The following is a 15,661-nucleotide window of genomic DNA, read 5'->3' as shown; positions in this document are numbered from 1 at the left end:
GCACAGGGATCTATATTCAATATCTTGTAATAACCATTATAATGGAAAAGAAACTAAAAAAGAATATACATATGTATATATGTATAACCAAACCACTTTGCTGTATACCTGAAACATTGTGAATCAACTATACTTCAATAAATTAATTAATTTTAACTAAAACAGTTGACTGGAATTCACAAAGAAAGATGAGATCAAATGATAAATACTATGACTTAGCAATTTTTATGTGTTTCTTTATGTCAGCTATATAATGATTTTTGCTTAATATCCTATAGAGGGCTATTGCATAATAAATAGTGTATTAACTAAAAACACTACATATTTAGTTTTATGAAGCTTGGGAATTTTTTTTTTTTAGCTTTTCAAACTATGACCAGGCTTTACTTCATACACATTCTTTTTTGTTTGTTTTGTTTTGTTTTTGATATATATACTTTTTTTTTTATTGGAGTATAATTGCTTTACAATTTGTGTTAGTTTCTGCTGTAGAACAAAGTGAATCAGCTATATGTATACATACATCCCCTCCCTCTGGAGCCTCCCTCCCACTCCCCCCATCCCACTAAAAAGTAATTTTGGAGTATTTCTTTTTTAATAATTCAGTGAAGAAATGAATGCTTCCTAAGAATTCACACATTTTTTTCAATCGAAACATGTCTAACGAAATGTTTTAAATTATTCGTTACTTTTTATATGCAAATTTATATGAAATCAATTTTATTTAGCCTTAATCGTTCCAGTAGTTTGATACAAAATTAGCATTTGGTACTGAAGTGATGAAGCAGAGAGATAATGACATTTGATATATGGTTTATCATAGCTGTTCAATGAGATTATTCTGCCAGATAACAAGAAAGAAAATTTTCTGCAGATCTAAGCATAACTGGATTATTTCTTTTAGTTTCTAGGGGAATAGTAATCTTTCAATATATATATAGTACATAAAAAGAAAGAAGTGAGTCATAAACCATATTAATTTTATTTTTCTTTATATAAGATTATATATTTATTTATATAAAATTATTGAGCTGTATATATCATAATTAAGTAGTTTTAATACATTTGTTATCACAGGGTTTAAATAAATTCATTACATTCATTATCTTTGGGCTGAACTTTCAGCCAATAAAACTAGGGACTTCTACCACTTCTATAACATTGCTAGGGTAGTGTTCTTTATGTTTAAACCTGGTAAATAAAAAGAATGCTTATTTTTCTTGAAACCTTGCTGGGAGAAGAAGAATAAAGTGTAAATTGAAAAGCTTCCTCTAAAATAGTTTTGTAAAATATTTTAATGGCACCAAAGTGCCTTTAAAATTTTAGATATAGCCATATGAATGTACATTGTTAAAGAAGAATTATTTTTCCCCTATTAATATATCTGCATAACAATTCATATATTTTTTTCTCCTTATTACATTGAGATATGACACAATTGGTCATTTTTTTAATTACTTAATTTTTTAAGATTAATTTTTAGGCTGATATATTAAATTAGCCCTTTTTAAAGTTCTACAAAAGAGAAACAACTGTCTTTAAGAGGCAGTATTTTTTTTAAAAGACAGTTCTGCTCATCATCACTTAAACCCACCATCGGCAGTGCCAAACTTAAACATGATGGTAAGATTGGAAAAATTCTTTTCATCCTTTTTCATCTTTGGGTTCCCTGTTTCCCTTCTTAGTATTTGATCTTCCTTTCTCCTTCAGGTTTCCCAATGTTTTCCCAATCTTGCCGATCTGGAAATAAAGTCATTCACACTACTAGGACTATTTGCACTTACAAGAACAGTTTAAAAAGTCAGTGATTGAAATATATACACACACAGAAAAAAAGAAGAGCGAATGAGTGGATTCATTAATGGATGGATGGATGGTTGGACGGATGGTTGGACGGACGGACGGATGGATGATAGTAGAGTTTCAGGGCTTAAAGAGTTTACCCATTTACCTCATACTGTATAGGTGTGTATATATAGGTCTGTCCTGGTGAGAAGAAGGTCTGTCAAGTAGCTTCTACCACTACTTTGCTACTGTGGTGTATCTCAACACTGCCGTGTAGTATTAACTCTCTTTTCTTGTCACTTGTCATACGAGCTTAAAATCAAATCCCTTTTTCTTTGTTTGATTGTTTGTTTAAGGCTGAAAGAGCATATTCCTTTTGTGGAACTATTGAATACATGGCACCAGATATTGTCAGAGGGGGAGATTCAGGACATGACAAGGTATGTTCTATTTTTGACACTTCCTGATATATCTCTATAAAATGTATATTAAGAATCCTAGTTAATAACTTAGGCCCTCTTTTTGGTGTTATCTTCATTTTTTTTACCTTTCCTTTGCTTTGTATACACAAACATATTATGATATCTAGTGTTTTGGAGGAAAAAGATAATGGAAAGGTTAGGACATTCTAGATTTCCCTTTTTTCAGGTTTTGTTGATGAGGATAACATTTTGTTTTATAGAATAATACTCTTGTTAAAGGAAATCTCAAAATCAACTAATTCTTCAAATAATAATTTTTATTTTATTTCTGTTAAAAGTATCATGTCTTGAGCAAAGCATCCGTTGTGACCCTGTTTAAAACAGAAATCACCCTTTGTCTGTTGCATGTGACCTGGCCTTTTAGGACACACCTGGGCCACAGTACAATGCAGAGGTGTCATGAATGCATAAACAGTGCACATTGTCCCCATTGGAGTCATGCTGAATGACTATGGACAGTGTTTATTGGCATTATTGATTTTTGCTAGAAAAACATATGGAAACTATTTCACCTTCAGTCGATAATTTGCTTTGTAAGAGATCCTTAAAAAGGGAGTCTCTCATATTTTCTTATTCTCAATTTCTGCTTTTAACTTTGTAGTGATATTGGAAACTTTGTTAATTACCTCTTCAACAGAAAAAACCATTGTGACAATCCTTGGAGAAAGAAAACAATTCTGCATTCAAGATAGTCTAGGCTTGTTTTCCTAAGCCTTCTAAAAAACTCAGTTTTTTCCCTCCTCACTTCCCTTTGTATGTGCAAAATGAAGATTGTAGATGAGGCTTTCTAAGTAGTTATAAAATCTAGGTCACATATTTTTTCTTCCTGTATTAAAGGGTACAGATTTGTTCAGTTCTTTCTTAACACTTTTGCTTTATTAATAACGTTCTCCAAATAAGGAATTCTGACTATTATTTTGCTCCTCATCTCCCCATCTTCCTCATCCCCTTTCAAAATCTCACATATACAGTAGGAATATCTTTTTTTTTTGGCTGCGTCGGGTCTTAGTTGTGGCATGCGGGATCTTCGCTGAGGCATGTGGGATCAGTTGTGGCGCAGGCTCCAGAGCGCATGGGCTCTGTAGTTTGCAGCACGCGAGCTCAGTAGTTGTGGCACGTGGGCTTAGTTGCCCTGTGGCATGTGGGATCTTAGTTCCCCGACCAGGGATTGAACCCGCGTCCCCTGCATTGGAAGGCGGATTCTTCACCACTGGACCACCAGGGAAGTCCCCAGTAGGAACATCTTAACAGTGGAGAATCGGTGGTCTCCTTGCTAACGACTAATCGTGCATTTATGAGCCCTTAGGAGTTCTTCAAGTTTGTGTGGTATTGGTTTCAGTCCGTGACTAGGAATCTGATTATAGATCTGTATTAATTTACGAGCATGGTTCACATCCAACGTTGTAAGGGTCCTGACTCAGATGGCAGTAAAGCTGCTTGTATAAATAAAAGAATTGAATTACTGATTTAGTTTATATGTTATTGTTACGTATTTTCTTTAAAATAACTCTAGGCTCACAAACTTTACATCATCTCTCTGAAATCTTGGCTCTGAAATTTGGAAGCAGAGAGTTTAAAATTTTAGCACCAGTTAATTTCTCGTTGGTGTACGCTCATATATCCAACAATTACTGAAATCTTGATTTGCCTAATTGTAAAGGAACTAATTTTCAATATATCAAGATTCTTTAAATTCTGTATAATTTGCTATGCTTTCAGTTCAGGTAACTGCTTTTATAAATTGTTTTCCAACGTAGATCACATTTTATTTTATATTATTTTCAGTCTTTCCATACCTCCCAGAAAGTGAAGACTGCTAGATTTATGTGATTGGTTCCATAAGAGGAATTGATATAGGTGGTTATGAAAAAATAACATCTTTTGATGGGATTTTTTTCATTTTCATTCTTTGGCTTTAAGAAATTTCATATTTATTGGAGCTGAATAGTTAATAAAAATGCTGATTGGTACGTTTTTCCCCCTATCATAAGTCCAAAGATTTTCCTTACTTAAAATTTTAAAAATTTATTTAAAATTTAAAAATTTTTTTGGGGGGTAGGGAGGGATGGATTGGGAGTTTGGGGTTAGCAGATGCAAATTGTTATATATAGAATGGATAAACAACAAGGTCCTACTGTATAGCACAGGGAACTATATTTAATATCCTGTGATAAACCAAATGGAAAAGAATATTAAAAAATTATATATATATATATCTCTGAATCACTTTGCTGTATAGCAGAAATTAACATAACATTGTAAGTCAACCATACTTTAATTTAAAAAAAATTTTTTTTTAACTAACCAAAGTAAAACCATTACTAGTTTAGGAAATAATTGAAATACTTTTAGCAATAGAAACACTTGATTGACTTCTCTATGTTTAAATTCTGTTCTGAGGATACCTGAATATTTGTCCTCTCAGTGTCTTTTTTGCATGTGCTAATTTAATACTCCTTGCACAGGAAGCTGTGTACAAAATCTTTTTGTCAAAATATTGTCAAATATATAGATTTATTTTGTTCAGTTTTCTTTTTTATAAAATACAATTAGTTAATATTCTAGAAAATGAAATTACTGTTGTTTTATAGGCAGTTGACTGGTGGAGTTTAGGTGTTCTAATGTATGAATTACTAACTGGAGCATCTCCTTTCACTGTTGATGGAGAGAAGAATTCCCAAGCTGAGATATCTAGGTAAGACCTAACAAAATAAAATAAGTGTATTGTTTTCTCAAAGGAACTGATCAAACTTCTGCAATTGGGCTGATAGAAAAAATAATTTTTTTAATGGGGTAGACAAAAACGATGTGTAAGTGGTAAATTTCCAATTATATTCCTGTAGGATATAGATATATAACCTTTATATTTCTTTATATTTTATATGCCCAATTAGATCTTAATTTTCATAGATAGTGTCGTAATTTTTGTGTGCTCCAAAGTACTTAGCATATCGTCTTAACCTAATGTTTATTTGATGGATACTTTTTCCCCACTGTATACATAATGGAATTTCTTTGTGACTTTAACATAAAGAAACAGTAGTGATATTTTTCAAATCATGGATATAGGCTCAACAGAAACAAATACCATAAAATCACCCTCTTGTAGGTTATCATAACATTGTTTTGTTCCTTCATAGCAGTTATCACAATAGCAGTGTTACATTTTTGTTTGTAATTATTTGATTAATGTCTGTCTGTCCCACTAGATTGTAAGCTCTGTGAGAGCCAGGGGCCTGTCTGCCTTTGATCCTCAGCATTGTATGCTTAGATGCCAGCACAGTGCTTACCATGCAGAATTCAATGAATGTTCTTGGAATGAAATGAGTTAATGAACAAATAAATGAAGTGTGATAAAACATTGTACTAATTACTAGTTATGTTTTTGTCCTGTTTTTACTTGAATTTTATAACTTTGAGAACAGATTTGACATTAAAAATTAAAAATTGAGACTTCCACTTCTTACCAAGATGGAATAACAGGGACCGGATTTACTTTCCTGCCTGAAACAATTTTTTAAGTGGGCAAAATATATGAAACCACAGTATGGAAGACATTGAACATCTAGCAGTGAAGCACAGTGAACCCTGAGAAACGGGAAATAAACGAGGTGAGCTCTATGATTGCCCAGCTTACTGCCTTGAGAGAGTATCCAGGCTGCAATGCAGGGAGGGGAAACACAAGTGGAGCTGAGATGGAAATGACAGTCCAGGAAAGCCAGGGAAGCTGGAGTTTGGAGGGCAGAGTGCTGGAGAGGAGAAAGCTGCAGAGAGAGTGAAGTTCAGAGCTTTGCCGAAGGTACCCCCTCAAATACTATTCAGTTAAGTAGTAATAAGCGCCATGTGTGAGGGAACTACTCAGTATAGTTAAGATGCTATTTCTCTCCAAATTGATCTATAGATTCAGCCCAATTAGAATCCCAGCAGGCTTTTTTTTTTTTTTTTTTAGTAGAAATTGACTCCCTGGGTCTAAATGCGTAGGACCTGGGTCTAAATGCATAGAATAGCCAAATCACCTTTGAAAAAGTAGACCAAAGTTGATTTGAAGACTTACAAGCTGCAACAATTAAGACACTGTGGTGTTTGTATCAAAATAGACAAATCATCAGTGAAATAGAATAGAGAGCCCAGAAATAGAACCACACAGATATAGGTAACTGATTTTTTTTTTTCTTTTTTACACAAAGGTGCAGAGTCAGTTTGGTGGAGGAAAGATAGTTTTTCAACAAATCATTCTGGAACCATTGGCTATCATATGGAAAAAAATGAACTTCAATAAATACTTCACTCTATAGAAAAATTTTAAGTGGATCACAGAGCTAAATGTAAAACCTAAAATTATAAAATTTCTGGAAGAAAACATAAAGGAAAATCTTTGTGACCTTGGGTTAGGCAAAAATGTCTTAGATAAGACACAAAAAGTGCAATCTGTAAAAGCAAACATTGATAAATTGAACTTCATCCAAATTAAATACTTCTGCTCTTCGAAAGAAACTTTTAAGAGAATGGAAAGACAAGGCACAGACTGGGGTAAAATTATAAATTATGTCTGATAAAGGACTGGTATCCAGAATATATAAAGAACTCTCAAAACTGAAGGAAAAAAAAAAACTCTCCATTTTTTAAAAGGGGCAAAAGATTTGAACAGACAGTTCACCAAAGAAGATCTGTGGGTGGCAAATGAGCACATAAAAAGATGATCAACATCATTAGTCTTTAGGGAAATGCAAATCAAACAACAATGAGATAGCACTATATACTCCCTGGAATGGCTAAAAATAAAGTGACTGACTATATTAGGGTTCTCCAGGGAAACAGAACCAATAGGATATATACACACATATATATAAAAGGAGATTTATTATAAGGAATCAGCTTACACAATTATGACAGCTAAGAAGTCCCACGATCTGCCGTCTGCAAGCTGGAGACCCAGGGAAGCCGTGGTGCAATTCCAGTCCAAGTCCGAAGGCCTCCGAACCAGAGGAGCCCACGGTGCAAATCCCAGCCCAAGGGGAGAAGACCAGTGTTGCAGGTTGAGCAGGCAGGCAGTTAAGGGACTGAACCCTCCCTTCCTCTGCTTCTCTTTCTATTCAGGCCCCCAAGGGATTGGCTGGTGCCCACCCACTTTGGGGAGGGGATTCAAATGCTAATCTCATCCAGAAACACCCTCACAGACACACCCAGAAATAATGTTTAATCTCAGCCTGTGGCCCAGTCACGTGACACTTGAAGTTAACCATTACAAATCCAGCCCCTGTCACCTTGGCAGCCATTTGCATCTCCTTAAACTGTACTTGATCTCCAAATAAAGACAATAAGGTGGTCATTCCACCTAACACGATACAGCTGTCCCAACAACACACTAACCCCTTCCCCAGAAGAGGACGTAAAGTCCTTGAGTGGTGTAGTGATATCCGCTCTTCTCCTTGAAATCCCATAACTTAAAGACTATGGTATAAATTTAAAATACTTAAATACCATGGTATAAAGTCAACACATCTTATCTAATATGATGAAGGAATAAGGGAGGAAAGGAAACAAATATATAATTTATACACACACTTATTCATAGCAAAATAAGGAGGAAATACACATGGCAGTTACCGTCCTCATTTCTATAACTGGTTACGGGGTCATAGCTGGTCTTTGTAACTGCCTTCTTCCACTACCCACTTTGTATTCCCTTTGCCCTCAACAAGTACCTCAGCTCGTGGGGTGATCCAAACCTTCATTCCCAAAGAATGTGGGCCATTAATAGTCCCGACTAGATTGAGTTGTAGTTTTCAATTGACCTTCATCACAGGTTCTAGTAATGTTCATAGACCCTCTAAGGCATCTCCTGTACTCCAGACATAGTCTTCCTTACTTCCATTGTGGAATAGTAGTCCAACTTCCCTTGATAGTAAGGATCATTCACCCCAGCCAGTGTCGCAACTCCTTTTGCCTGTTGATTCAGAGGCCTGAGCAACCCAAAGTGGCTGGGTGGCAATCTGAATTTCCAGTTCAATGGAATCACTGTTTCGTGTCTTGGAGGAAGCATTATTCCCCCTGGAACTAAGACCTTTAGGCTAGCAGAGCATAAAGTCATGCAAACAGAAAGCAAAAATTTTGCTAGTGGGTCACTATGGATAGTAGTAAGTGGTGCCACTCCCATGTCTACCCTTGATTTCTGGACCCGTGAATCCTGGCTATGGGAGAAACAGCACCATATATTGGATGTTGATTCAGAGCGTTTCAGCCTTCTGGAGAACCTTGCCGCCCTAGCTTGCACTGTAACTGAGTCTTCGAAAGACCATTCCACCATGATATCAAGCCAGCTTCAGAATGGTGGGGAACATGGTAAGACCAGTGAATTCCATGAGCATGGTCCATTGCTGCATTTCTTTTGCTGTGAAGTGAGTTCCTTGATCAGAAACAGTGCTGTGTGGAATACCATGACAGTGCGTAAGGAATTTTGGCAGTTTTGGCAGAAATATTGCATGTAGGAAAAGCAATCCATATCCATAGTAAGTGTCTTTTCCAATTAGAGTGAAACTCTGTCCCTTCTATAATGTAAACAATCCATTGTAATCAACCTGCCACCAGTAGCTGGCTGATCACCCTGGGAATTGGTGCCATATTGGGCACTCAGTATTGGTCTCCAGTGCTGGCAGATTGGGCACTCAGTGGTGGCTGAAGCCAGGTCAACCTTGGTGAGTAGAAATCCATGTTGCTGAGTCCATGCGTAAGCTCCATCCCTGCCTCCATGGCCACCTTGCTCATGAGCCCACTGGGTGATGACAGGGGTGAATGGAGAGAGGCGGATTGGTATCCACGAAACAGATCAGCCTTTCCATTTGACTATTAAAATCCTCCTCTGCTCAGGTCACCCTTTGGTGAGCATTCACATAGGACACAAATGTCTTCACATTTTTGCCCTTTCAGAGAGGTCTGTCCACATCCCTCGTCCCCAAATATCTTTGTCAACCAGACTTCCTTGTCAGCAGCTTTCCAATCATGTTCCTTCCAAATCCCTGACCATCCAGCCAAACCATTGGCCACAGCCCATTAATTAGTATAAAATAGCGTGTTCCAAGCAAAGTGAACAACTAGGTGCACTGCTCAAAGTTCTGCCCACCGGGAAGATTTGCTTGCACCTTTGCATATCATGCAAAACCGTCTGTAAACCAAGCCTGAGCCTCCTCTTCCTCTATCAGCTAAGGTAGGGGACTCCCCGTGAGGCCACAGATGCCGGCTGGGAGACAGAAGGCGGTGTGGCAGGAGCGGGGACGTGGGCATTTAGGCCACTTCTTCACGTACATATTTGTGCCTTCAGCACCTGCTCAGCCCAGTCTTGTGTATGTCACTTGCATTTGATGATGGAGCGTTGCTGTGCACTCCCAGCTCTACGGCTTGATGGATCAGATAAATGGGCATCTCAGGTTGCGTGTAACTTGGGGGCCCATCGTTAAATGTTCGGTCTTTGCTAAGGCCACGTAGCAGACGAAGAGCTGTTTCTCACAAGGGGAGTCGTTATCCTCAGAAGATGGCAGGGTTTCGCTCCAAAATCCCAAGGGCCTGTGCTTCAGTTCACCTCTATGAGCTGCCAGAGTCTCCAAACAGCGTCCCTGTCTGCCACTTCCAGCACCGCTGATCTGCTGGATCAGAGGAACCAAGTGGCAGAGCAGCTTGCACAGCAGCCTGGACCTGGTACAGAACCTTCTCTTGTTCTGGACCCCACTCAACAGCAGCTTTTCGGGTCACTTGGTAAATGGGTCGGAGTAACACACCCAAATCAGGAATATGTTGCCTCTCAAATCCCGAGGCCCGCTGGGCACTGTGCCTCGGTAGGAGGCGCCAGCTGCAACAGCTTATCTGTCACCTTGGAAGAGATACCTTGATATGCCCTATACCACTGGACTCCTAGAAATCCACTAGAGGCCCCTGAATTTTAGTCAGATTTATTTCCCACCCTCTGACACACAAATGTCTTACCAATAAGTCTAGAGTAGTTGCTACTTCTTGCCCACCAGGTCCAATCAGCATAAAGTCATCAATGTAATGGACCAGCGTGATTATCTATGAAGAAGAAAGGCGACCAAGAGCTTTGTGAACTGAACAATGACACAGGGCTGGAGAACAGATAACCCCTGAGGTAGGACAGTGAGGGTACATTGCTGGCCTTGCTAGCTGAAAGGAACTCTTTTTGGTGGGCCTTATGGACAGGGCTGGAGAAAAAGGCATTTGCCAGATCAATGGCTGCATTCCAGGTACCAGAGCTTGTATTAATTTGCTTAAGCAATGAAACCACAACTGGTACGGCAGCTGTAATTGGAGTCACCACCTGGTTAAATTTACAATAATGCACTGTCATTCTTCAAGAGCCGTCCATCTTCTGCACAGGCCAGGTAGGCGAGTTCAATGGGGATGTGGTGGGAATCACCAATCCTGCATCTTTCAAGTCCTTGCTGGTGGCACTAATCTCGGCAATCCCCCAGGAATGCGGTCTTGCTTTTTGATTTACTATTTTCCTAGGTAGAGGCAGTTCTAATGGCTTCCACTTGCCCTTTCCCACCAGAATTGCCCACACTCCACAGGTCAGGGAACCAATGTGGGGATTCTGCCAGCTGCCAGGTATCTCTGTTCCAATTATGCATTCTTGACCAGGGACGCTGACCACAGGATGGGGTCAGGGACCCACCGAATCCACTGTGAGATGGACCTGAGCTAAAACTCCATTAATTACTGGACCTCCGTAAGCCCCTACTCTGGCTGATGGGCCACAGTAATGTTTTGGGTCTCCTGGAATTAGTGTCAATTCAGAACCAGTGACCAGTAGTCCCCGAAAGGTCTGATGATTTCCTTTCCCCAGTGTACAGTTACTCTGGTAAAAGGCCGTGGGTCCCTTTGGGGAAGGCTGGGAGGAAGATTAACAGTACAAATTCTCAGGGTCCTTCCTCAAGGTGACCCACCATCCCCTTTATTCAAGAGGTTGTGGGTATATAAACTGGCTCAAGTGTGGGAATTGACTGAGGGACAGTTGATTGGGGGGAGGGCAGGAAAGATGACAAAGGGACACAGTGGAACTTTGGAGGGCATTGGGTATGTCCATTATCTTGATTGTGGGGATGGTTTCACAGGTGTATATATATATGTCAGAATTTATCAAGTTGTACACTTTATATGGTGAGTTTATTGTATAATACATCAATTTTACTTCAATAAAACTGCTAAATTTTTTTAGAATGTACCTTTTACAGGACATATTAGGAAGTAAATAATTTCCCACTATTACAGCTTATTTAATTTTGAAGCTAAGTGATCAGAAATATTTCTTGTTAAAATCAAATTTAAATCATGCCTATTATTAAAATTCTAAACATGACTTTGCTTATTTTAAATGTGCTTTTTGACAGTTTTGAAATGCCTCAGAATTGTAGGAAACCTTGCCCATAGTCTTGAGAATTCGGGTCCCCTTGCAGGGTCACACCTGTCTTGGTGACAAATGAAAGGGCAGACTTAACCTGACAACATTAAATAGTGGCTCCTCTAATTCCCTCTTTCTGATTCCACATACACAAGCAATCTTCTTTTTACAGTTTTCCATTCCACCACAGGTCTGCCTGTAGAGAGACAGTATATTGCTGATCATAATGGCAGGAAAATTCTGAACCAAAAGATGTTTAAATTTAAATTGCTTTTATTGCCTTTAGATCAATTAGTTGGCATTCTGGTTTTAGCAAGAGAAAGAGAGCCTGAATCAGATTGTCTAAAATCTTAAAACTGAGCAGATTTCTCAAGAATTTAAATAGGATTCTTTCCCTTTAATCAATTAATTATTCACTTTGTCATGTTGTTAATAATTTTGTTTAAAGCTTGGTGTTAACCTATGATCCCATGGTTTTTTTGTTTTGTTTTCTTGAAATTTACTAACAGTGTAATAGCTGAATTATCCCACATTACTTTTGCCTTTCAAGATAATCATTCTGATTGTCTTTCCTGGTGTAAAATCTTTTATAGTCTGTTCTTTATAAAATATGCACCATTCAGATAAATATATCATTACCTTGTCCCCAGATGTCTTAAATAGCCAGGGCTTTTTCTGATCATTGAATTCTTCCATTCCTTAATTATTGTGATCTCCCCTGAACTCTGCATACTTTCTATAGAGTTTATTTGAGATGCATCAGAATAATATATTATCCAAGTTATGTTTGCCTGTTGTTGTCTACAGGTAGCCTAAAATCAGGACAAATATGTTTTCTCTGGTTATCAAATTTTAAAATATGATAAGAATTTAGGATGAGATGAGAACTTTCTCCATGGTGTAAGAATCCCTTTATCAGTGTCCCTGACGGTCCTCTCCTTTCTGTCTGAGTGCCATCAGTGAACAGATAACACTGTTGTGTAAGGTATTTTCAAGGAAGCCCCTTCCATCAGAATTTCTCCTCCCTTAAAACAAGCTGAAATTAGTTTCCTCTAACCTCTGCAAGTCAGTTCTGGTCCTGGTCCTGGTCCTGTCCTCTAAAGAACAGAGTAGTTCTGTGGTTTCTTCCAGACATTGCTTTAGGTGTCTGAAGATAGTTTTATCTAGGGTAAACCTTTCTAGTTCTCTTAACTGTTCATGTGAAATGATTTCTAGATTCGTCATTCCTCGGTACCATTCTGAACAAACATCAAATTGTCAACATTATAGATTTGAATGATAGCTCTTTAGCTTTTCTGTGAATCTGTTTCTTATTTTTATTTCATGTATGTAGCATGTGCTTTTCATACACGTATGTTTCCCACTAGCTTTTACTGCCTCTGTGTAGAGCTTCCTCTTTCAGGGTATGTGTTACTGCCACACAGGAAGGTGTCCCCTCAGCCACTGGTATTGCTAGCAGTTTTTCTGCCTCCCCTTCAAGAAGGAAGCTTTTTCTTGCCTGGGGCTGTGTAAACCAGGATAATTAGATTTACCCTTACCTGGGCATCAGGACGTAGAGGTTCTGATTGCAGCTCCTCCATCATCTCCGGCAGGGTTGTTTCTGTCTCACTTTCTCTGCCTTGGAAATTTACAAAATACTTGCCAAGAGATGTTTATTTGGTATTTCATTATCCATCAATAAAGTATACTTTACTAATGTGTTTCATAGTGCTATCCTAAGCATAATGTTGTATAAATTCAGGTCTAAGTGTTATAAAAATAATGGTTTAAACAGAGCTGTAGGTGTTGTTTAGGTAGGGGGTTGGCAAACTATGGCCAAATCCATTCTGCTGCCTGTTTGTGTGTAGCCTGTGAGCTAAGAATGGTTTTTACATTCTTAAGTGGTTGAAAAACTCAAAAGGTGAACAATATTTTGTGACATGTGAAAATTAGATGAAATTTAAATTTCGGTGTCCATCAGTTAAGTTTTATTAGAACACAGAGTACTCATCCATTTACGTATCATGTCTGGCTGCTTTCATGCTGCAGCAGCAGCATTGAATAGTTGCCCCAGAGACCATATAGCTTCCAAAGCCTGAAGAATGTATTGTCTGGCCTTGTATTAGTTACCCATTATCCATTGCTCAGTAACAAATGAGCTCAAAACTTAGTGGCCTAAGACAACATACATTTATTATCTCAGCGTTTCTGTAGATCAGGAATCTGGGCACAGCTTAGCTAAGTCCTCCACTTCAAGGTCACTCACAGGCTGCAATCAAGGTGTTGGCTGGGCTTTCAGTATCTCAAGGATCAACTGGGAAAGGATCTGCTTCCAAGCGCATGTGGTTGTTGGCAGGATTCAGTTCCTCTGGGTTGTTGGACTGAGAGCCTCAGTTCCTTGCTGGCTGTTGGCTGAAGACCACCCTCACTTCCTTGCTGTGTGGGCCTTTCCAACATGGCAGCTTCTTCATCGAAGCATGCAAGCTGGGAAGGCAATAGAGAGAGTCTGCTAGGAAGATGGAATGTTTTGTAACCTAATCATGAAAGTGGCATTCTCTCATCTTTGCTGAATAATATTGGTTATAAGAAAGTCACTAGGTCCAGGCAACACGAGGCTGTGAATACAAGGAGACAGTGATCATTGGGCATGTTAGAAATCTGCCTACCATGGGCCTTTTACAAAAAAGTTTGCCGACCCCTGGTTTAGGTAAGAATTTATTTGTCCTCGCAACGAGTGTTTCTCTTTAAGTAATTATTTTAAAACATTGATTTTGTGTGATGTGCTAGTCTTCTAAATGTTAAAATCAAAAAACAGTAATTCTGTTGTATTTTTCTGTTTTATCCATGTTAATTATTCAGTAACATATTGAATTAGCCCATTTGTATCATTTTACATTTTCTGTTTATTGATGTCTTGCTTTCAGAGTTATGTATAGAATAACAACAAGTATCATTATTTCTTACGCTAAGAAGAGATCAAATTAATTTTTTTCCTTGGCTTTCTTATTCTTCTTATGTCTTTATGATGAAATTTTTTTGTCAGCATATTTTATAAAGCCTTCTTAATTCCCCATATGCAATTTGTTTTTTTCTTTTCTTCTCTCTAGGTATTTTTGTATCCAATAGCAGTATCTATATATTTCCCAGGTGTTTTTTGACTCGTTACCCCAAATCTATTAATGTTTGTCACAAGAGCTATTCCTCTACCTGTTATTTAACAGGATGCAATTACAGCAGCTTCAGACCAGAGTCCAGCGATGGGAGAGGAGCAGGGTGAAAATGACCCTTCCCTTGGCACCATAATCCTCAGCTTTCCATCTTCCCTCTTATCCTTCAGATCTTTTCACTCCTGCTTCCCTTGCATAACACATGGGGGCGAGGGCCAAATGGTACTGAATTACTAATTTGCCTCTGAAGCACTCCCTGGGTGGGGATAGGGTTTGGAGCCCTTCATAAAACATAGGGCTGATCATTCCCGCCGTGGAGAGGGCCCCTCAGAGACGCCATCAGAGTGGTTGCCATTTCCTGAGCTTCCCCTCCACCTCCTGCTTCGCTGCCACCTCTGATTTCTGCCCCAGCCAGTTCTCCACTGCTCCCATCCACCTGGAGCCTCAAAGGTCAGCCTCACAGCTACTGGAAAAGGCCGTGGAAAGAAGAGTTAGCCTCTGCATTCACAAATCCACCGTCTATTTTGGTCTGCGGCATGATCTGCTGTTCCTTACGTGCCGTGGTTCTCCAGGGCCTCCCGGGAGGGCCCCATCCTTTTGGATGAGCATCTTGGCTCTGTACTCTGGCTCTTGTTCTCTGCCTGGGCTCCTTTCCATTCAGCAATCTCTTTGAAATTCCATGTGTTCCACTCTGCTCTTGACCCGCAACACGGCCTTAGTTTGCTGTCACATGCAGCCACTTGGTCCGCAGGAACCCCCAAGGCCCTCTCCTATCCCTGTCATCTTGCCCTGTTAGGAAGGGCACTCTAACACAGATAATGGAGTGGGTGGAGAAGTAC

The 15,661-nt window shown here is 38.9% G+C and overlaps 1 protein-coding gene and 1 long non-coding RNA gene across 3 annotated transcripts in view; one reads left to right on the top strand and one right to left on the bottom strand.

Annotated features, from left to right (window-relative positions):
* Nucleotides 1-15,661, top strand: part of RPS6KA5 (ribosomal protein S6 kinase A5) — a 189,004-nt gene that overhangs the window by 142,855 nt on the left and 30,488 nt on the right. For both annotated transcript variants that reach the window (XM_061181170.1, XM_061181169.1), the window contains 2 exons: nt 2,142-2,225; nt 4,859-4,962. In XM_061181170.1, coding sequence (XP_061037153.1) covers nt 2,142-2,225; nt 4,859-4,962 — 188 coding nt within the window. The remainder of the gene's footprint in view (nt 1-2,141; nt 2,226-4,858; nt 4,963-15,661) is intronic.
* The window catches only part of LOC133084486 (uncharacterized), a 63,354-nt gene continuing 61,598 nt past the window's right edge, over nt 13,906-15,661 (bottom strand). Inside the window, exon 3 of the long non-coding RNA XR_009699447.1 lies at nt 13,906-14,139. This is a non-coding gene — a long non-coding RNA (uncharacterized LOC133084486). The remainder of the gene's footprint in view (nt 14,140-15,661) is intronic.

The sequence above is a fragment of the Eubalaena glacialis genome, chromosome 2, assembly GCF_028564815.1.
Source record: "Eubalaena glacialis isolate mEubGla1 chromosome 2, mEubGla1.1.hap2.+ XY, whole genome shotgun sequence".
NCBI classification, from domain to species: domain Eukaryota; kingdom Metazoa; phylum Chordata; class Mammalia; order Artiodactyla; family Balaenidae; genus Eubalaena; species Eubalaena glacialis.
The sequence above is the reverse complement of the archived record's forward strand: the minus strand, read 5'-3'. Positions and strand labels throughout refer to the sequence as shown.